The sequence below is a fragment of the Heteronotia binoei genome, chromosome 21 (assembly GCF_032191835.1).
Source record: "Heteronotia binoei isolate CCM8104 ecotype False Entrance Well chromosome 21, APGP_CSIRO_Hbin_v1, whole genome shotgun sequence".
Classification (NCBI taxonomy): Eukaryota; Metazoa; Chordata; class Lepidosauria; order Squamata; family Gekkonidae; genus Heteronotia; species Heteronotia binoei.
Window position 1 is genome coordinate 138962740 of NC_083243.1, and position 21179 is coordinate 138983918.

Genomic DNA, 21179 nt, shown 5'->3' on the forward strand with positions numbered 1-21179 from the left:
AACCTTTCTTCATGGGGAAAGTGTTCCAGCCCTTTAATCATTCTAGTTGCCCTTTTCTGCACTTTCTCCAATGCTATAATATCTTTTTTGAGGTGCGGCGACCAGAACTGCAAACAGTACTCCAAATGAGACCGCACCATCGATTTATACAGGGGCATTATGATACTGGCTGATTTGTTTTCAGTTCCCTTCCTAATAATTCCCAGCATGGCGTTGGCCTTTTTTATTGCAAACGCACACTGTCTTGACATTTTCAGTGAGTTATCTACCACGACCCCAAGATCTTTCTCTTGGTCAGTCTCTGCCAGTTTACACCCCATCAACTTGTATTTGTAGCTGGGATTCTTGGCCCCAATGTGCATTACTTTGCACTTAGCCACATTGAACCTCATCTGCCACGTTGACGCCCACTCACCCAGCCTCAACAGATCCCTTTGGAGTTCCTCACAATCCTCTCTGGTTCTCATCACCCTGAACAATTTAGTGTCATCTGCAAACTAAAAGTAAAGTGAAACAAAGCAAGTTAAAGAAAGTAACAACAGAAATCTGCTTAACCCTAGTACGAATGTAGAGATGAGTATATCTGCAGATGCATTGCATTGTATGGACATTTCTGCTATACGAAGTAAAGCACACATGAATCTGCTTCCTTCCTGGACAGGCATTTGCAGACAGAGGAGCTACTTTTCTAGAGACACCCTGTCCTTCCTTCTCTTGTCATTCATTCCTAAAACTCATCTATTTCTTGATGCCTTTGACAGCAAAGATTGAGAAGTTATACTAATATTTTTAGTTTATTGATAGCCATAAATATCAGGAGGTGTATGAACATAACACAACTGCTTATAGCAAATCAACACATTGGCTGCTTCCATACAGGTTTTTCCCTCACAGGAAATGCAGCAAGTCCTCACTTTTGTTGTTGAGCTTCCACACAATATCAAACTCATTCCAGGCAGAACTCTTGAATGTCCTGGAGTTTTGTCCCTTTAATCAAATCAAAGGAGGAAATGCAAGGTAGCTGTAAATCCAGTGTCCATGTGGGTGGCAGATATAAGCTTTTCATGTGTGTGCAAAGTATCATCAAGTTTGCAGCCAACTTATGGCAGGTGCAAGTGGAGGAGTGTGGAATCAAACCCAGTTCTCCCTGAATAGAGTCGGCATACTTAACCACTACACCAAACAGGGTTGGTGTAAGGATAAAATGGGGGTAAGAACCAGGTGTACTGCCCTGTGTTCTATGGTGGAAAGGCATAAAAATGCACTAAATAAACAAATGCCATGACTTGGCAAACGTATCTGCAGGGTCTCAAAGGCACAAATATTTTTCCAGGACTAGAGCTCCTTTAACTGAAGATTCCAGAGATTGACCCTGGGACCTTCTACAGGCAAAGAACATGCTCTGTCACTAAGCCAGAGCCCCTCTCCATTTTTCACGGAGCCAGGGTGTGTGTTTGTGTATGTCTTTGTCTATATATAGAGAGAGAGATGAGTGCATCCATTCAGATACATCCCTTGGTTAGTCTTATAGTTTTCTGCCACCATCAAAATTCAGTAGCAGAAACCTTTTTTTCCTTCTTCTTTTTTTAAGTATCATGAACACTGGTGGTGCTACATAAATATTAATATACTATGGAATTGTAATGGTTATTATGCAGGCAATGTCCAGTAGTGCTACTCCCAAGAATCCGTATTGAAAATTACGGACCAGTTCTTCTCTAATAGAGCTGACTGCTGGAAATTATAATGGCTAAAACTTGTAAGGAGTTGTTTCCTTTCTGCAATACTGTGAAGCATTATGGATGCTGTGTAGAAATACTGAACCCCACAAATAACATTAACAGTTCATTTTGCATGCTTAACAATCATGTATGAAGCAAAGTGCATCTGGCTCTATTTCCCCTCCAGATCCTTGAACCTCGTTTCAATGGTGACACTCTGGCAATGCTTCTCAACATTCCTCCCCAAAAGACTCTGCTAAGACGCCATCTGACCACTAACTTCAATGTGCTAATTGGACCAGAGGCACAGCAAGAGAAGCAGGAAATAATGGAATCTACTGTTTACACCCCTCTGACTACCACTGCTAAAGTTCGGGTAGGCTACGTGGGAATTCTCTTGATGTCTTGGCCTGTGGTTTAAAAGACCAGTTTTAGAAAGAGCTTGTAAAAACACATTTTTTCTTGTAAAAAATGTGTAAATGGTAGAATATTTAGACATATCTACATTAAAAGCCTACGGGTTGGCTTCAGACTAAGTTTTCTGCTAACTGAAATGGAGATGTTGTTTTTGCCTATTCCCTGTTCTTGCTGCAGACCCCTGATTTGCCTCTCATGCCATTCCTCTGGGTCCCCTGTCCCCAGTAGCATCATTTTTGTAAGGTCTATGGGTAAAGCAGGGGGTGTGAGGCAGGAATGTTCATATCTTCATCGTGGTCTCTGTGCAGTCCCACACATGGGTCTTGCCGCTGGCAACGGATCTGTACCTCGGAATCTCCAATAGCTCGCGTAGAGCGTTTTTTGGCGCGCTCTCCTGCTCGTCCTGGGGAGCAGACATCAACAGCGCATGCCTGGAGCGAACGGGAGGCATCCTTCCCACTCAGTTTCTTCCTAACCGCCGCCCAGACAACACCTACCTTGCTGTGTTCCCTTCTTCTCAGGTCGTCCCTTTTCCACCAGTGGTATCATATTCCTCTTATTTCTTCTTTTTCTCCGTTTCTGCTTTCTTCGTCCTTAAAAAACCCAAAAAAACCCCTTATTTTTGCGCTTTCCTTTCCCTTTTTCCCCTCCTTTGTCCGGAGCGTATGGAAGGGAAAAGTACCTTTAAAAAATGTCAGAGGTGTGGGACTAAAATCCCTACTTCTGACAGTCTTATTGCCTTTTTTGCTTGGGTGAAGCTCATTGGGTCAATACCTGCCCGCACTGCGCCAATTTCGGAAAACAGGCGCAAAAAAATCGAGCAGCAAGACTCCAAAGGTTTCTGCTTGAAAAATCTCTCCAGGCCATGCCCCGTTCTGATTCGCCACCTCCTCCTCATCGAGCGGGAGATTCGGCTGTGTCGGCTGCTGTGCAATCCCTGAATAAGCATAAGTCCGACAAGGGAGCATCTAAGCACTCCGATTTGGGTCATAAGTTCTCAAAGAAGTTTCGGCACCACTCCAACTCATTGACAACAGTTCCAAAAAAACCTCGTGACCCGATAACCAAGTCAACTCCAATGGCTTTATCAACCCTGACGGCTACCATTTTGACTCCTATGGCTTCGGTTTCTACCCAACCTGGATTTTCTTCGGCTTCAACTCAACCACTAATTCCTCCAGAGCTCTCGGCGCCTTCCAACGTGATTTCGGACATGCCTCAATTCACTCCTCATGTTCCCATTGAAGTTATTCTGATTCGGTCTCGATCACCTTCGGTCCACAGTGCTATCCCCTTGGACATTTTCAAACCTGACCCTCTGATCCTTTCTTAGGAGTGTGCTTGGTCTCTACTCCAACTCGGGTCTCTACTCCAACTTGGGGTTTCTCCTCTGTATCAGGAGTCTTCAACACAAGTGTCCACTCAGAATCTCCATTCTCGTTCCCCGGCTCACCGCCATGATTTTCGCTCCTGTTCTCCATCCCATTGTGACTACTGTGATTACTACCACGCTAGTTGGTATGAATACTCCTCGGTCTCTAGATCTCCATCTCCTCGACATTGTCGAGTCTACCATCGCTACTGCTGTTCACCTTCGAATGAGGGATTCAGATGTTCTTGGTACGGTGAACTTGATGTCACTTCTCATAGAGACTGTGAAGTTACACTTCCTCGACTCTGTGACCTTGAACCCTCACCATCTCGAACCCAAGACACCACCATCGATACCATGAACCTTCTCAAACCCGAGACATCTAATACCTTTCGTCTCGAGACCGTAAACCTTCTCGGTACTGTGAATCTCACATGCCACCTTGAATCCATGACACCCCAATTTGCTCCACTATGCCTGCGGCACCTGCCATAACTTAGAGCACCTGCCGCCATGACCTAAGTCTATTCCTCCTCCAGAGGACCCCGAGTCTGCACCGACCAAACCCAATACACCTCTTCAAGAACCAGACTCTGAATCTGAGGACAGCTCATGTACTTCCGATTCTGAACATCCACCTGACTCCCCTGGCTCTGACTCTACTCGACCAAACCGTCTTTCCCCATCTGATGGATCTAAAGTCTATCTTAACTTCATCAACCACTGTGGCTGAGACCTTGAATGTGACTCTCTCATCGGACTCACCCAAGATTTCGGATGTAGTTCATGACCTGGTTCAGGCTGATTTTCCTTCTGGATCATTCCTATCTATGCTACCAGTCTATCTCGCCAGCCAAGGAGTCTCTTTGACTTCACTCCATGCCCTTTTCGACAGCTGGATCCTCTTTATCAGACCAGACTTTTCCCTTTCTACCAGACTTGGAATTCGATCACCACAGACTCTTGGGTGCTCACCATAATTTGGCTAGGTTATGCCATTGAGTTAATTTTGCCCCCTCACCATCACCATTTCGTTGTCACCCCGCCGTCTCTTCATCTCCAACAAGAGATCATGGACTTGCTCCAAAAAAATGCGATAGAGCCTGTTCCTCATCACCATCATGGAACAAGTTTCTACTCACAATACTTTCTGGTTCCCAAGAGGGATGGCAGCAAAAGACCCATTCTGGATCTCAGGAGACTAAACAAACAGATAATCTACAAAAAATTCAGAATGATCTCTGTTCAATCGATCCTGCCCTTAATACCCCAGAATTCATGGAGGGTTTCCCTGGATCTCCAGGATGCCTGTTTCCACGTAACCATCAGACCTCAGCACCACAAATATCTTTGTTTTCCCGTACATAGACTGGTTGATAATCGCCCCTACAGCACATCAGCTTGTGAAGGATCTCAAAACAACCCTCTCTCTTCTTGCCTCCTTGGGCCTGTGCGTGAACGTTATCAAGTCTCATCTCACCCCAACACAGGATCTACAATTCATAGGTGCTCATCTTTGCACGTTGCCTCACCTCATCTGTCTTCCCTTGGATCGGACCCAAACTATTCTGTCGTTGGCCCAGGATGTCATACTTTCTCCGACACGACCTGCAATCATCATTCAACGTCTTTTGGGCCTCATGGCCGCAACAACTTTGGTACATCGTTTTGCCAGACTGCGTATGCGGCCATTCCAGCTCTGGTTCGTTCGTGCCTACCACCCTTACATACAACCTCAGAGCACCATGTTTACTGTACGTCAGAGAGTTCAACTCTCCCTCTCCTGGTGGACAGTCCCAAACAATCTACTCTGTAGATTAGAGTGGTTCTTCCCCCTCCATCTGCTGTTTTAACTACAGATGCCTCCAAGTGAGGATGGGAAGTCCACTTAGAGGACAAGACTGTCAGGGGTCTGTGGACTGCCTCTGAGAGTGCCTGGAACTTAAACTGCCTGGAACTTCTTGCTGTTCAAAGGGCTCTTCAGTCCTTTCTCCCACCTTTAACCGACCAACATGTTCAGATTACAATGGACAACGTGGCTACAGTTTTCTACGTGAACAGGCAGGGTGGGACCAAGTCCGTCCATCTATGTCGACTAGCCATAGCCCTATGGGAGTGGTGCATCAGGAACGAAATCTACCTGACTGCTGTCCATTTGCCAGGGATAGAGAACATGTTAGTCGACTCCCTCAGCAGGATTCACCTGGACGACCACGAATGGTCCCTCATTCCACGCTATCTGCATCGCATCTTTGCATGCTTCGGGGTCCTATGAATAGATGTCTTTGCAAAAAGGGCCAATTCAAAATGCCATCGCTTTTACTCCAGGAGAAGCAACGATGCTTTTCTTCACGTTTGGAAAGAGCCACTACATTACCTTTTCCCCCCCAACTCCTCTAATTACTCGATCTCTTCTCAGGATCGTTCGGGATGGTACAGATAGCATCCTAATAACGCCACAGTGGCCACGGCTACCGTGGTTCACGAGGCTCCTTCAGCTGTCTCATCACACCTACCGCCGCCTTCCTTTGGCAGACGACCTTCTCACCAAGAATCAGGGCCAGTTATGGCACCACAATCCCCAGATCCTGGGGCTCACAGCATGGAGAATATGGCCATAGACTTGCCATTAAATGTTGCACAAGTTATCCTAAATGCCAGGAAAACTTCCACTAGACGTTCATACCAGTGTAATTAGAAGCACTTTTGTTCTTTTGCGCTTTCTCAACAACTTGATCCAGAGACTGTACCTCTCCTTTTGATCTTAGAATACCTTTTGTCATTACAAGTTTCTGGACTCAGTTATTCCTCCTCAAAGGTTCATCTTTCAGCCATCTTGGCTTTCCATAAGCCTATCGACAGTCAGACTGTTTTCTCCCATAGACTGTCCAAATCATTCCTCAGGGATATGTTGCACCTTCACCCTCCTGTTAAATCAATTGTGCCTGTTTGGAGTCTGTTGCTAGTTCTTGCGCAACTTATGAAACCTCCGTTTGAGCTCTTAGCTACCGTTGATCTCAACTTTCTTTCCTGGAAGACTGGTTGTTGGTTGCACTCACTTCCGGCAAGTGAGCTAGTGACTTGTGTGCGTTCCGCTCTGACCCTCCTTATACAGTTTTTCACAGGAACAAGGTGGTCCTGAGAGCGGATCCGGCTTTCCTACCTAAAGTTGTTTCGAAATTTCATCTTTCAAGTTCTGCTTCGTTACCCACGTTCTTCCCTGAACCTCGGACTCCGGACAAAAAGCTCTACACACTCGACGTCAGAAGAGCTTTGTCTTTCTACCTCTCTTGTACACAACCCTTCTGTAAGGACCCTAACTTGTTTGTGGCCTACAGCAATTCCCAAAGATGTAGAATTTCTACCCAGATACTCTCTAAGTGGGTATCCAATGCAATTCGGTTGTGCTACGAAGTTGCTAAGCAACCTTTACCTGAGGGTCTCAAGGCTCATTCGACTAGAGCAGTCTCGACCTCCTTGACCTTCCTGGAGGGCGTCTCCTTAGAGGACGTATGCTCTGCTGCATCATGGTTCTCTCCGTCCACGTTCGTCTCCTATGCTTTGGACATTTGTGCCAGGCATGACACCTCCTTTGGCCAAGCAGTTCTCAGGGCCATCTTCCACTGAAGTCATCCCAGGTGAGTGCATTCATGCATTGTATTTAATTTTTCTTGCCAGCACCCACCTCCTTCTCTGACCTTCAGCTTGCTAATCACCCATGCGTGGGACTGCACAGAGACCACGATGAAGATAAACAGGTTGCTTACCTGTAACTGATGATCTTTGAGTGGTCATCTGTGCAGTCACACACGCCCACCCAGCCTTCCCCTCTGCTGGCTTTTTCTGCTCTGGTTTTTACCTACGTTGACTGTCAGTAGCAGCTGGAAGAAACTGAGTAGGAGGGGCACCTCCCGTTCACTCCAGGCATGCGCAGTCGATGCCTGCTCCCCAGGACGAGTGGGAGAGCACGCCAGAAAGCGCTCTAGGCAAGCTATTGGAGACTTCGAGGTACAGATCCGTTGCCAGTGGCAAGACCCATGTGTGTGACTCCACAGATGGCCACTCGAAGATCATCAGTTACAGGTAAACAACCTGTTTTTCTGCTGATGGTAATGCATTTCGTTAGCAGAAATCTGTTTTATCAGTTTAGCTGTCATGACTCACCCCCCCCCCCCCAAAAAAAAGAGAGTCATGGGAACTGCAGTTTGGTGAAAGTGCTAAGAATTCTTCAAATCCCCATGAAAAAGAGAATGGCTCTTCAATCAGTGTAAGGCTATATGTAGACAAGTGCTTAGAGACAGAATTGTATCTCAGCAAGACTGAATCCTGTGATGAAATTATATGTTATAGGCTTGTTGGGGTTTGTGCAACATATATTGAATCTTCTTTCTGAAAAATAGTGCCCTACAGGGCTTTTTTGTAGCAGGAACTCCTTTGCATATTAGGCCACACACCTCTGATGTAGCCAATCCTCCTGCAGCTTTGCCATGATCCTGGGCCTAGTGAGGCCTGCTGGCGCCAGGGAAGCCTGCTTAGGAGTTACTGGGAAAAGCCTACATTTCCCAGGATCCCCTCTGTCCCTCTAATTGGGTAGCAAGGGGTTTGGAGGGAAACAGGCTCAGAGAGGGGTGGGGCCTGGGAAGAGAATATAAAGGCCCAGCCCAGAAAGTGGGTGTTCTTTCCCTGGAAGGCTGAGCTACAGGTAGGCTGTGCCTGAAGAGCTTGAGCAGGGGAAAGCTCCCTCATCCAAGGCAAGGGGTGAGTGCTGGTTAGTAGTTTAGGGACTGTAAGTTCAGATGCGTTAGGACTTTTATTTATTTTCCCTTCACCCTTTTACTGTTTTCTGCACCTTGGTTGTTTATATTGCACTGACTTTAAAATAAACCTTTTTGTTGTTCACTCTGCCTGGTCCTCACACCTGTTATTTGGCCTAAGCTACCAGAGGCCTGAAGGGAGGGAGGGCTTGGGAGGGAACTTTGGGCCTTCTCAAGGGGAACCCTTAACCCAGAGTGGTAGCAGCAATTGGTAGTACGTCCTGAGTCGTGACAAGCTTACAGGACTCTTAGAACAGGGCCTACTGTAAGCTCCAGGATGATTGGCTACATCAGGGTTGTGTGGCTTAATATGCAAAGGAGTTCCCGGTCCAAAAAAAGCCCTGGTGCCATACTTACACAGAATTTCAACTTGCTTTTTAATTTGTTTTTTTTTTTTCCTTTGGAGGGGGGGGTTGAACACAACACTAGGGGGAGCACTTGCCCAAGAAACTGCAATAACTCTGAATCAACAAGCTTACCTGGCTGAAAACCTTTAACAGTTATCCATTAAACCACATTAGGAACTGCTACGAAAGGCATGGGTTAATTGCAAATAACTGCTTAGTAGCTATAGCATTTAGAGGTTGGTTTTTTTACCTTTTTTAAACATGTAAAGGAGCAAAATGATAGAAACATCTTTACAACAAAACTTTTGCAAAGTCTGTCTCCTGTTGCCACAGTTTTCAAACAGTTTAAATGTTATTTAAGGTGAAGACTGGTGGGTTTCTCTGCCTCTTATATTTATAACAGTTTCTAAGGATCCCTGAGAAGCAGCTTTTGGGAATCTACAAAGAGGAGAACTCTTTGTTCAGTGAACTCCTTTTGTTCAGATTGAACATATGAACATATGAAGCTGCCTTAAACTGAATCAGACCCTTGGTCCATCAAAGTCAGTATTGTCTTCTCAGACTGGCAGCGGCTCTCCAGGGTCTCAAGCTGAGGTTTTTCACACCTATTTGCCTGGACCCTTTTTAGTTGAAGATGCCAGGGATTGAACCTGGGACCTGCTTCCCAAGCAGATGCTCTACCACTGAGCCACCGTCCCTCCCCTCCACTATCCCTCCACAACAAAGCCCCCAAAGCTGTGGTCTTCACACTTAGGAGTTTTCTCTCCTGCCAAGCTGATCTAGCCTGCTGCAGAGATATGTAAAGGTTGTTTGGCAATAGAATTTATTCCCTGGCATGTCATTGGACTTTTAGCATTACTCATTTGTTAATTTTCTATAGCTATAGTTTCGGTGCTGCTGGGTTTTGTTTTTGTTTTGCTTGCTCGCTTTTTTGTATTGTGGGCATACAGCCCATTATTACTCTGGCCAGAACAGCATTCTTTCATCTATGCCAAGTCAGGCAACTAGCTCCCCTCCTGCCTCATTTGGACCTAGCCACAGTAATCCATGCAATGGTCACCTTGGCTAGGTCTTCTTCGTAGTCTCTGTGCTTCACACTCATGGGATATAGCGCCTGCGCCAATCCCCCGAATTGGTACCTAAAAAGCCCAGGATTTTTCGTGCTCAGCACCAGTGGGCATGCGCAGGCGTCCCAGTATGCATGCTCACCGGAGCCAGCGTGAGGATCCCACCACTTCCTTTTTGACCGCCGCGTTGATAGGATCTCCTTTTGACTGCTCTGGTCGGTGCCTGGTAATCCTTTGGATTTTTTCCCGTTATTCACCTGTTTGTTGTTTTCCTAGTTAGTAATTACATGTTATAATTAGTTGTTGTTTAAAAAAAAAGAAAAAAAGACCTTGTGTTGGACTTCGCCCTTTGGGGCTTTATTTTTCTCCCATTCCCTCACAAACCTTTCTGTGTGGGTTCCGGTGCCTATGGAAAGGTGTTGGGGGGTTTCAAACGTTGCCTCAAGTGTGGTAGGAAGATTGCACCCCCTGACGGTCACTTCCTCTGCTTATTGTGTCTGGGCGAGGGACACCAAATCGATTCGTGCCTGCATTGCTCGAGTTTCTCAAAGCAAACTCGCAAAAACCGGGCGGCAAGGCTATCGGCGGCACTTGTAGACTCAGCTCTTCATTTGCTGAAAATGGCAACGGGCCCATCGGTATCAATGGGAGAAGCTACCCAGGCCCAGACAGTTGCATTGTTCGATCCATCGTCACCGGTGCAGACTAGCATGCTGACCAAGGGAGGCCGACCCACAGAACGACCCTCTGAAGGGTTAGTGGTGACTCCGGCCAAGAAACATTGGGACGATTCGGGGACCCGATCATCCCTCCCAAAGAAGTCTAAATCCAAGGAGAAGCTGAAGAAGGACAGACTTTCCCGCACTCCTTCTTTTCGGGATGCTTCGTTGGAGTCGATGTCGACTCAAGCTGCTCCACCCCAGAAGATTCTGGCGTCTCCACGTCCACGAAGTCCTTCGGTGTCGAGAAGCAGAGGCTCGCAGCTGATCCATCTGTCGGGATCTTAGCAGGAGATAGACCTGACCCAGCGCACTCATTCATCCAGATCGGGGTCACGTCGTCGGAGTGACAGTGGTTCGGTATCGGAGGTCGAGGCTTTGGCGCCGAACGAACACTTGGCACCACTTCCGCCAACTATGGGATGGAGCTTGAGCTAGCTGCTGTGGTTTGATGTTTCCCGCCACTTCCAATGTGGGATCAACATCAGTGGCCTTGTTCCTATGGATATCCATACCCTTCACCATACCAGTGGTACTCTCCATGTGACTTTCCACAATGGGATCATTGGTTAGAAGCCTCGCATTTCTCGAGGGTTTCACATCACTCTACACATCGTGCATCAGTGTCGATCCCTCCTGAGAGACGCAGAGAGCGGTCAGAAGAAGTGCAGGCTCGCCCGTCGGTATCACTCTGGTCACCCGAACGTGCTTCGACCCCAATACTATCTGAGCACTCGGTGAGAAGAGACTCTTCATCATCGGACTCTGAAGTCGGTACCGATGATCCGGACAGGGCAGTGGAACCTTCTCCAGAGTTGCATATTGCTGAGGACCTTCCCATATCTCCATCGGAAGATCTGGAGTCTTATGGGGACCTGGTGATGCGGATGGCACTCTCTCACACAGTGGTTCAACCGCAGCCAGTCGTTGATGACACCGTCTTCGACATTATGCAGAGAGACACATCGACAGCTGTGGCCCTTCCAATGACCAAAGTTATCCTGCAGGCGGTGAAGGGGCCCTGGGCAAAGCCAGCATCTACACCAATCTCTACACGAAGACTGGACTATATGTATCGTGTTCAGGAGGCTGATGCTGAGTTCTTGTTCTCCCACCCCAAACCCAACTCGGTGGTGGTCTCCTCATCCTCAAAGGCCCGCAAGACCCATTCTTCTGCACCTGACAAAGAGGGCAAGAAAACAGACAATGTAGGCAGACGTTTCTATTCAGCTGGAGCATTGAGAGTAAAGATCTCTAATTACACCGCGTGCATGGCTCGCTACCAATACTCCATTAGGGAGCAGCTCACACCATTAATGTCTTCCTTAAGTGAGGAGAAGCGATCTTCTTTCAAGAAGCTGCAAAAAGAGGGCTTTGCTGTGGCTAAGCAACAACTGGCTGCAGCAAAGCACATGATGGATGTATCTGCCAAGACCCTCACGTCCGCCGTGTCTCTGAGTCGTCACTCTTGGCTACGGTCTACAGCTCTTCAGCCTGACATCAGGGCCTACGTTGAAGACCTTCCTTTCAAGGGTGAAGGTATTTTTAGTTCCACCACTGACAGTGTCCTTCAAGAGATGGACAAAAGCATAAAGACCTCAAGGAACCTTGGTGTCCCAGCGTCCTCTAGGGCGGGCAAGAGACTGAGTTTGCTGTCAGAGAAAAATGGCACTGCCTAGCGAAATGTCTTATAAAAAAGATACCATGGAATATTAATTCTCTGAGACAGGATCTTGACTCATTAATGCAGCTTATTAGAAAGCAAATGGGTTTTCTTATGCTGAAAGCTAGCGAAATTGCAAATCTACAGGAGTTGAGTGCTAAAGAGATTCTGCTGACGTCCGTGGAATTGGAATGGGAAAGTGATACGCTCCGAAACGAACAAAAAGAAACCAAAATGGATCCTTATGTCGCAGCAGTAAAATAAGACTGGAAATTAAGATTCAGTGAAGTCATGCTGAGAAGAAAAAATGGCGTTGAATTCTTCCTCTCATTGTCAAGGGGGCAGGCCACATTGAGAAGAGAAAAGGTACATCCCGACCAGCAAATTAAGATGTGGAAAGCTTTCAGGAAGAAGGATCTTGAACTTTTCTCATTTTTGTGGATGGTTGGATATGGAACCCTCATTAAGAAGTGACATGCGATTTTAAAAGGCAAAGTGTGATGTTTGGGTCACATTAAGTACGTTGTCTTTGGTGTAATATGGATATAGAAGTTAAAGGAATCCAAAAGATTTAAATTTTGGGAAGAAGGAGAGCCAGTTTGGTGTAGTGGTTAAGTGTGCGGACTCTAATCTGGGAGAACCGGGTTTGATTCCCCACTCCTCCACTTGCAGCTGATGGAATGGCCTTGGGTCAGCCATAGCTCTGGCAGAGGTTGTCCTTGAAAGGGCAGCTGCTGTGAGAGCCCTCTCCAGCCCCACCCACCTCACAGGGTGTCTGTTGTGGGGGAGGAAGGTAAAAGAGATTGTGAGCCACTCTGAGACTCCAATATAAATCCAATATCTTCTTCATCTTAATTTTTTTTTGTCGGTAAACAAATATGCAACTATTAATAATGAATAGATATGTGATTTTAAAAGAACAAGGGAGATCCTAGAGAAGGAAGGGAGTTGTTAAAACTTTAATTAAATATATAGTTAATTTGGATTAATGCTAAAGAGTGCAGATAACATATTTTATATATATATATATATATATATATATATAATCTGCTATATATATATAGCAGATTAATTCATAGTGTGTTTATTTGGTGAAAATGCCATATTGATGTAAGAGTTGGATTAACTGTTGAAAAGGCAGATAGCACAATTGTTTTGTAATCTGGTAGATTTGTTTCTAACATGCCCCTTTGGAGAAACTGTTTAGACTGAGATAGACAAATTATTAAGTTGTATCTTTTGTAATTTGTTAAAGATAAAGATATGATTTTTATGCGTTTATTTTAATAAGGATAAACCAACAATTTAATTTGTGTTTATAATCTCTCGGCTTGACTTCGCGAACAAAGATTTAAGAAAGGTGCAGTAGTCCACGTCTGCTGCAGGCTTGCTGGTGGCTGACAAGACCAATGCGGGACAAGCAGGTCCGGCCACAGTGGCTGCAGGGAAAAGTCTGATTAGGGATTGGTGCTGTAGCTTGGTAGGCAGATCTCTTTTTCACCAGTAGTTCTTGGATCTCTTGATTGTTCTCATCAAACCAGTCCTTGTTCTTCCTTGGGGAGAACCCGAGGACTTCTTCAGAGGTCAACAGGATGGTAGTTTTTAGGTGTTCCCAGAGTGCTTCTGGAGAAGGATCTGTGAGGCGACTGGGGTCCTCAATTCTTGTCTGGAGTTTTGCCTGGAAGGCAGCTTTAACTTCGGCTGACTGAAGGCTGCCAACCTGAAACTTCCTCCGGGGGATACCGCCTCTCCTGGGTGTAGATTTAAAGTGTAGATTTAAAGGGTGTAGATTTAAAGTGAAGACGGAGATTGCAGCGTGTTTATAATAGGGTTAAACTAAATCGGACAAAATTGGTGTTGAGATGGTTTTGAATTTTTTTTTAACTTTACATACTTATTTGTGTTCAAGAAGAATTTTTTAGATTCATATCGCTAGTATTAGTTTACAAAAACTTTTCAGTAATGAAAGAAAGGATGGTAAAATATATGGAGATCTTTATACTTGCAGGTAGAATGATCTGGGTATTTTATTTGGAGGTAGAATAATAATTGATATATTTGTACTTTTTTCTGTTTCTGCTTTTTCCATTCTGTAAATGTCCCTTTCCCCCTCTTATGTATCTTTTGCACTGCTTTTTCTTTTTGTAGTTAAAATCAATAAAAATTATAAAATCAGACTTACTCCAGTCTAAATCCAATGGTATCTGACAACTCCAATGAACATAGTTCAGAATCTTCCTCCAAGTTAAGTGGCCTTCAACAGAAGACTCACTTTGAAGCTGGAGAAAGATTTAAGTCTGGAGGAACTTTTGAGTAGGTAATAACCCATTGATTTCAGTGCATTTTGGCTGGAGGAACTTTGTGGATTGTACCGTAAACTGCTCTTGTCCAGTGTTCCCTCAGCTGAGTTAGCATGAGGTAGCTCACAGATTTTTAGCCTCCAGCGCACACATTTTTGTCTTAGCTTGGGAAGGATGACCCCAGAGCACACTGATTTATGCAATAGCTCACAAAGTAGAATTTTTGCTCACAAGACTCTACAGTTTAGAGGGAACATTGCTCTTATCCCAATATCTGTTTATCGTAAACCTTTTTCGCACACAGCTCACCTCGCAGTCACAATCCTGTTCCCTCCACAGCGTCTGTCGGATTTCCCACCATCTGCACCAGGGTTACAGGAAGTGCCGCGGCTTTTGCGTAGCAAATGTAAACTGGGTTTTAGCGGTTTACGTTCGCTATGTAAAAGCTGTGGCACTTCCTGTAACTTCGGCGCAGATTGTGGGAAATCCGACCAGACGCTGCAGAGGGAACAGGATTGTGACTGCGAGGTGAGCTGTGTGCGAAAAAGGTTTTACTCTTTTCTAAGGTACTCTTCTAACAGTATTTATCAAGAGTGTGAAAAGTTGTATTTTTTACAGGTTTGAGGGCCAAACTAGACACGATTGCCTTGATGAGGACACTACCAGTTTTAAACCATAAAGTGGGTGGTTTAGGAATGCCACAAGGGCCTGATCCTGATCCCCTTGGTGACCCTTTTGGCACTAGAAAAGGCATGGAGGGAGGAACAAAAACACCTCATCCCGCTGCCCTATTAGGTCATTGTGGCATTTCTACATCATCCGTTTTGCTTTAAAATGGCTGCAGCATCCTTGCCTAGTTTCTCCCTAAATCACCTTATTCTACAGGACTTGGGTTAGCCTTTCTGATAATTTTAATTTTAGTATTTTAAAAGTATGGCCTAGCTTTGTGATATTTTGCCTATGTCATGTTTGTTTTTTACAAAGCTTACAACTTTTTTCCTCTTCCTTCTTAGCCAAAGAAACTTGGATTTTCACATTTTGGAAATTTAAGAAAAAAGAAATTTGATGAATCTACAGATTATATTTGTCCTATGGATGCAAATCCAAATGCAACCAATGGAACTCAGAAGAGCTACAGTGCATACAAAGTACATAATGTGTTCCCTGACAAATTAGACAAACTGGATCAGGTGCGCCCAGGCAATTGATGTAACTCTCATCATCTTCATGCATTCCCAAGCTTACCCAGTAATCTTTTGTTACAGTTTAATCTAAAATGCATCTGCATGGATTTAATGTTTTAGGCTGAGGCTTGAAGGATCTTAGAATATCAGCTAAGGGTTCCACCTCACCATTTCCAGCTCTGTATCACCCTACTCATCTTCTCAAGCCCTTTTTCAGGACTACAAAAACTTTACACAAAATTCATGATTGAAATAAAGGCAGCTGAAAGACTTGACCTAGCATTGATGCTCCATCTGTACTGCTGCCACATGGCTGAGATTCTTTGAATCTGGGCCTTTAAAAAAAATATTATGTAGGTGCAGCCCAAAAATATTTTTCACTTTTTTATATGTAGTTTTACTGTGAGGCGTTGTAAAGATATGTCTAATATTTTATTCCAAAAACAGAACATCTGGATTGTATATTTTTAATAAAGACATGCTATTTCAAGCGTGCAGCATCTTGCACCAAGTTGAATGTACATGACATGTTATGAAAGGAGCTATGTCCATATATCTAAAAATGAACAAAACCAACCTTACCACTGGAAGAATAAAAGTAATTCTTTGGAAGAGAAGTCCCAAGTTCATATATAGTGACTATTGTGTCTTTTTTTTGTAGTAGAATTATTTATACTTAAAACATTATACAGCTTGAAGACGTTCTGTAGAATACCTTCTGGATGTTATTGCATGTGTAAAGTATTTTTTTAAAACCTGAAAAATGGAGCAGCTGGAACTGCCAAACTTTTTGCAAGGGCTGGAGTCTGACATAATTTCTGTTGATTCTGGTTTCGTCAGAAACTAGATTAGAAAACTAGGGGTGAATTGAAAAGTTTAATCATGAAAAGTTTAATTCTTTTCATTTGCATGATTCTTTGCATCTAACACATTTCATTTTCCTTCATCCAAATGCAAGTTATTGCTTTATCGTTTTCCAGTATTAGATTTATCATTCTGCATTGAGACTGCAATACTGTGTATCCATAAAGTGGGCAAGGGAAATGGGTTTAAGAACAAAAAAGGGTTTAAAATGGGTTTAAGAACAAAAAGAGACCTCCCAGATCAGGGCAAGAGTCTGGGTTGCTGTTGGAAGCAGACTCCTGATCAGATGTTTCTAGGAAGCTAGCAGTCATGTTATAAACACAAAAGTGGTAAAGTATCCTGCTTGGCTGGGTGAGCGGGAAACGGGGGGGGGGGTGTTAAAATTCAAAACAGCTGCCACCTGTGGGAACGTACTTCTCCACTGACCCTGCTATTTCTATCTTGGAATGTGCCCAGGGAGATCCTGGTAAAGCAAATCATTGTGGTGGTAGTAGTATATTTCAGAGGAAGAAAACATGGCCTTGGAGCAAACTTTTTCTGCCGGCAGATGTGCCCTTTGGTTAGCAAGGAAGGATTGAAATTTTTTGCTGATTTTTTCTTCCTACTGCAAAGCCCCAAATATCACCCCAGTACTGCTCCTGGAGGTCACTCAGCCCCTAGGAGAAGCACTGTGGGGGGAGGTGCCACAGGTTGCAACAGGAGTTGGCAACAAGAAAGGCCCCTTCCTCTGGCTGAACTCCGTTCAAGCTGCTTTGGAATCAAGACTTGCTTGAATTGTTGAACTCTAAATGGTATCTCATGCAAGAAGTTAAATCTGTTTTGGATTAGCTTAAAGCAAGATGACTTTTTAACTTGACTGAGTAGTACTTAGTATTTGCTTGACAAGGGCACTTAACCCCGAGTAACAGAAATGTAAAACAATCAGTTGCAGGTAAACTTGTCAGTGGTTCCTGGCTTGTGCTGATGGGAGTTGTAGGCAAAAAAACATCTGGAGAGCCACCATTGGCCACCCCTGCTTTATAGGCACTGCATGCTTTGTTGCACAGATGCCTGCAAAGAGTATTCACTTTACTGGAAAGAGCTTTGCACATAACTTTCTATCCTCTGAAGTAAATGAACAGGCCCTGGTGTGGGAACCTTTGTGACTTTGAATAAACAAAGTTATGAATCAAGGCCACAACTGTATATTGCTAATATTTTAAACTTAGGTTTAATATATGAATTTGGTGAAATGTAAACAAAGGCTAATTTACATGTCATGTTTGGGGGCTTAGGTGGTTCTTTTTGCAACTTAAATTTGCAAATGGTGGTCGTATCAATAGCCACAGGCAGACCAAATTAACAGCAAAGTGATAGGCTCTGTGATTTTCTTCCTCTTACACAACCTATCACAGACTTGCTGGTAATCATTTTGCAAGAAAGAGTCAGTCTGGTTTAGAAACCAAAATGCACCCCAAAATTTCTAAACTGATATCAGGCTCCAGATATATTGTTATGTTTTAGGAATTAAGAGTTTCTATACTGAAATTATTGCTGGTAACATTCCCTCAAGTTCAAAGCATGTTTAACTATCAATGCCGCATGCTTGATACGTGAATTTGCATGTGCAAATAAATAATGCTGTTAACCGATGGAAAATTTGGAACTGGTCTCTTGAAGATATAAACAGCATGTGTTCAGTGAGCAAACTGTACTGTGTAATATTTCCAGTACTCAAAACAGCATTGGTTTGGATCCTAGGTATAAGCAGAACTTCACTCATTAGATGGATTTTCTCTGCTACCCTCTGCTTTCTGCTTGCTATAGTCTCCCCCCCCCCCCCAAAATGCCTCTTGGTGCTTCAGACTACCCTTGGCAACTGCAAAATGCAATGTAAGGGGCTGTAGTGGGATGGGGGGAAGCAAAAATTGCAGAAATGCCCTGCTTATAGAATATTACTTAGGATCCAGCACAATATAAACTTCATTTTGCAAAACAGAAATATCTCTCATGCATGTAACTGAGTAAGATGTTGTAGCTGTCTTGATTTCATCTAGCTGCTGAATGATTTTGCAGATGGAACATTCTGAAGGGACAGTAATACAAATAGGGGAACTTTCTCAAGGAATAAACAACCTCACGGTATGTATTATTTATTTAAAGCAAATTAGGATGTGTTATGAGTAATCTCAGATTATGTATATTCAAAGGAACTAATATTTTAGATTTTTCAATAAATTCCTATATGTAAATACATACAGATTTGTTTAATGCAATGAAATTGATCTTCATGGTCTTTTTAATCTTGATTGTGGGGGAAAGTGCCATCAAGTTGCAGCCAATTTATGGCAACCTGAATCTTATCCTTAAACAAATTTTCAGTCTTCTCACACATCACTAAACTGCTTAAATGCAGTCGATTCAACTAAAGCAAGTAAATTTCCATACATACAGCTGCACAGTAGAGTCTCTATCTGCACTTTATATGTCTGACCCCACTGAACTGGCTGTCCAAGGCCGTTGTGCTGTCCTAGAGTTGGATAAAGTGGCCTGTCTTTATACAGTGCCGTTTAGATTATGACTGAATGGTGGGAAAAAAGACCTGAAGGCCAGCTGTACAGCTGGTCCAGTTAAACCTCATATCCATCAAGTTTTAAAGCTAAAGACTTGATGCATACTCTATGCAGAGAAGTTAACACTTTTTGGATTAAACTTTGTTCTTACACAAATATATCTGTACAAATTGTTTCTTCTGTTTCTAGTTACTTTGATAAAATAGATATATATGAAAGTGCATTTGAAATAGGCTATTGATAATTTATGGCCTGCACATTTTTAATAGTAGATTTCATTGCTTACACAACTTAGCCTAGTATAACTTAATTTTTATGTCTATTTTTGCTTCCAGACTATGTTAAGCCAAGATCAGATGCTGAACAATGAAAGATTTTTAACGCCAACTTTTGATGACTGGAGATGAAGATTCCATGTGACCAACACCTCTCTCTAATACCTTGACTGGTTTTTAGAGAAATAGCTGATGCAGGCTGGGTGCTATATTTCAGACTTTGCCACTGAAACAAAGACTTAAATGCTTTTTCTCAAGTACCATATAAGGATTAAAGCAAACACTCCATGGTCTAGGTACTTTAACACCTGCTTTCAAAGAATCTATGCAACACTTCTAAAAATGGTGGGGAAATCAGGGTACATGTGTGCATATATATATATCACAGTAAGCCATTTTAGTGGTCAGTGATTCATTTTCTATATTTTGTATTTCTAAAGACTTGACTACGATACACACTCATTACTTTTCTAAGGTACAATTTCTTCATGAGTGTGTTTCCCCTGCAATATGCCATAAGGGATAAAAGAAGCAATTTCCTTGGATTACTTATTTACCAGTAGTGGTAAAGGTGCAATTAGTTAATAGAAAAAAATACCAAATGCTCCAGCCTTGTTCAAGAGAAAGGGCAACTATTAAACCATATGCCTGATACCACCCTTTAGGATCACGTTTGCAGTTCCTTTATAACGAAAAAATAATAGGACACGTACTCGTACTTTAGTTTCATTTTACAACTCAGGTTTCCAATGCCAGAAAGACATTCCAAAAATCCTCTATTATTTTAATTAAAAAATGCCACTCTGGTGTTCCTGTTTTGAATTCAGTCCAGTTGTAAGAATTGCAAGTCCAGAGTGCCAACCCCGCTTTCAGAACAAATGGATCATTGGAAGCTTGTACCAGAGGAATATTCTAGCAGCTTCTAGACTCTTCTAGCACATTTATATTGTAATGCTATTCTGGATCTAGCACACTAACTTTAACAGCATGTCAAATGTTGCTATGTGTCATTTTTCTGGAGAGCCACAAGCATGCATTGTAATGTTCCATCATAGATGTCCAGTGTGAAAGCACAGTCTCACAAGAATACTGCCATTTGGTTAGAAAGCAAAATGACTTAAGCACTTCAAGTGCAACTGTCACTGCCGGCCCTCAAAGCTTCTATGAGGAACTGTGCTTTTTCTGCATTAATATATTTTGAATCTGAATAGGTTATAATAGCATGGAAAGCATGGCTCAAATACATGTATATTTATCTCCTGACTTGTGTTCAATATTGGGTAGAGAGTGTTCCACACAAGTGTTTAAGGTTGAAAATAATGTCAATTTATTGAATGTATGATTAGCTAATAGTTGCTGATCTCAGTAACCTTGTTTTGGGCAAAGGTGAAGGGATGGATGATGTAAGTCTTTCACACTGGCTTAAGAACATAAGAGAAGCCATGTTGGATCAGGCCAATGGCCCATCCAGTCCAACACTCTGTGTCACACACACAGTGGCTAATAGCCACTGATGGACCTCTGCTCCATATTTTTATCTAACCCCCTCTTGAAGCTGGCTATGCTTGTAGCCGCCACCACCTCCTGTGGCTGTGAATTCCACATGTTAATCACCCTTTCAGTGAAGAAGTACTTTTATCCGTTTTAACCCGACTGCTCAGCAATTTCATTGAATGCCCACGAGTTCTTGTATTGTGAGAAAGGGAGAAAAGTACTACTTTCTCTACTTTCTCCAACCCATGCATACAGAGGCTTCATACAGTGTCACTGTGGGAAAGTGGTACATTCGTATTTTTATGCTACTCTTGCAGTAGCTGCAATCTGGACAACCCCACCCCCCAGCCAAAGATTACATACCTAAATGCTCTCCCTCCTCCCATAATT

At 43.5% G+C, this 21179-nt stretch overlaps 1 protein-coding gene across 3 annotated transcripts in view; it reads left to right on the forward strand.

Moving 5' to 3' along the window:
* Positions 1-20557, forward strand: part of PPFIBP2 (PPFIA binding protein 2) — a 190957-nt gene extending 170400 nt beyond the window's left edge. For 2 of the 3 annotated variants that reach the window (XM_060262103.1, XM_060262104.1), the window contains 2 exons: positions 1909-2097; positions 15434-16235. In XM_060262103.1, coding sequence (XP_060118086.1) covers positions 1909-2097; positions 15434-15628 — 384 coding nt within the window. In that variant the 3' untranslated portion in view covers positions 15629-16235. Of the gene's footprint in view, positions 1-1908; positions 2098-15433; positions 16236-18523; positions 18590-19355 lie in introns of those variants that run through there. The other variant, XM_060262105.1, reaches the window with a different exon arrangement.
* Positions 20558-21179: the final 622 nt, after the last annotated feature.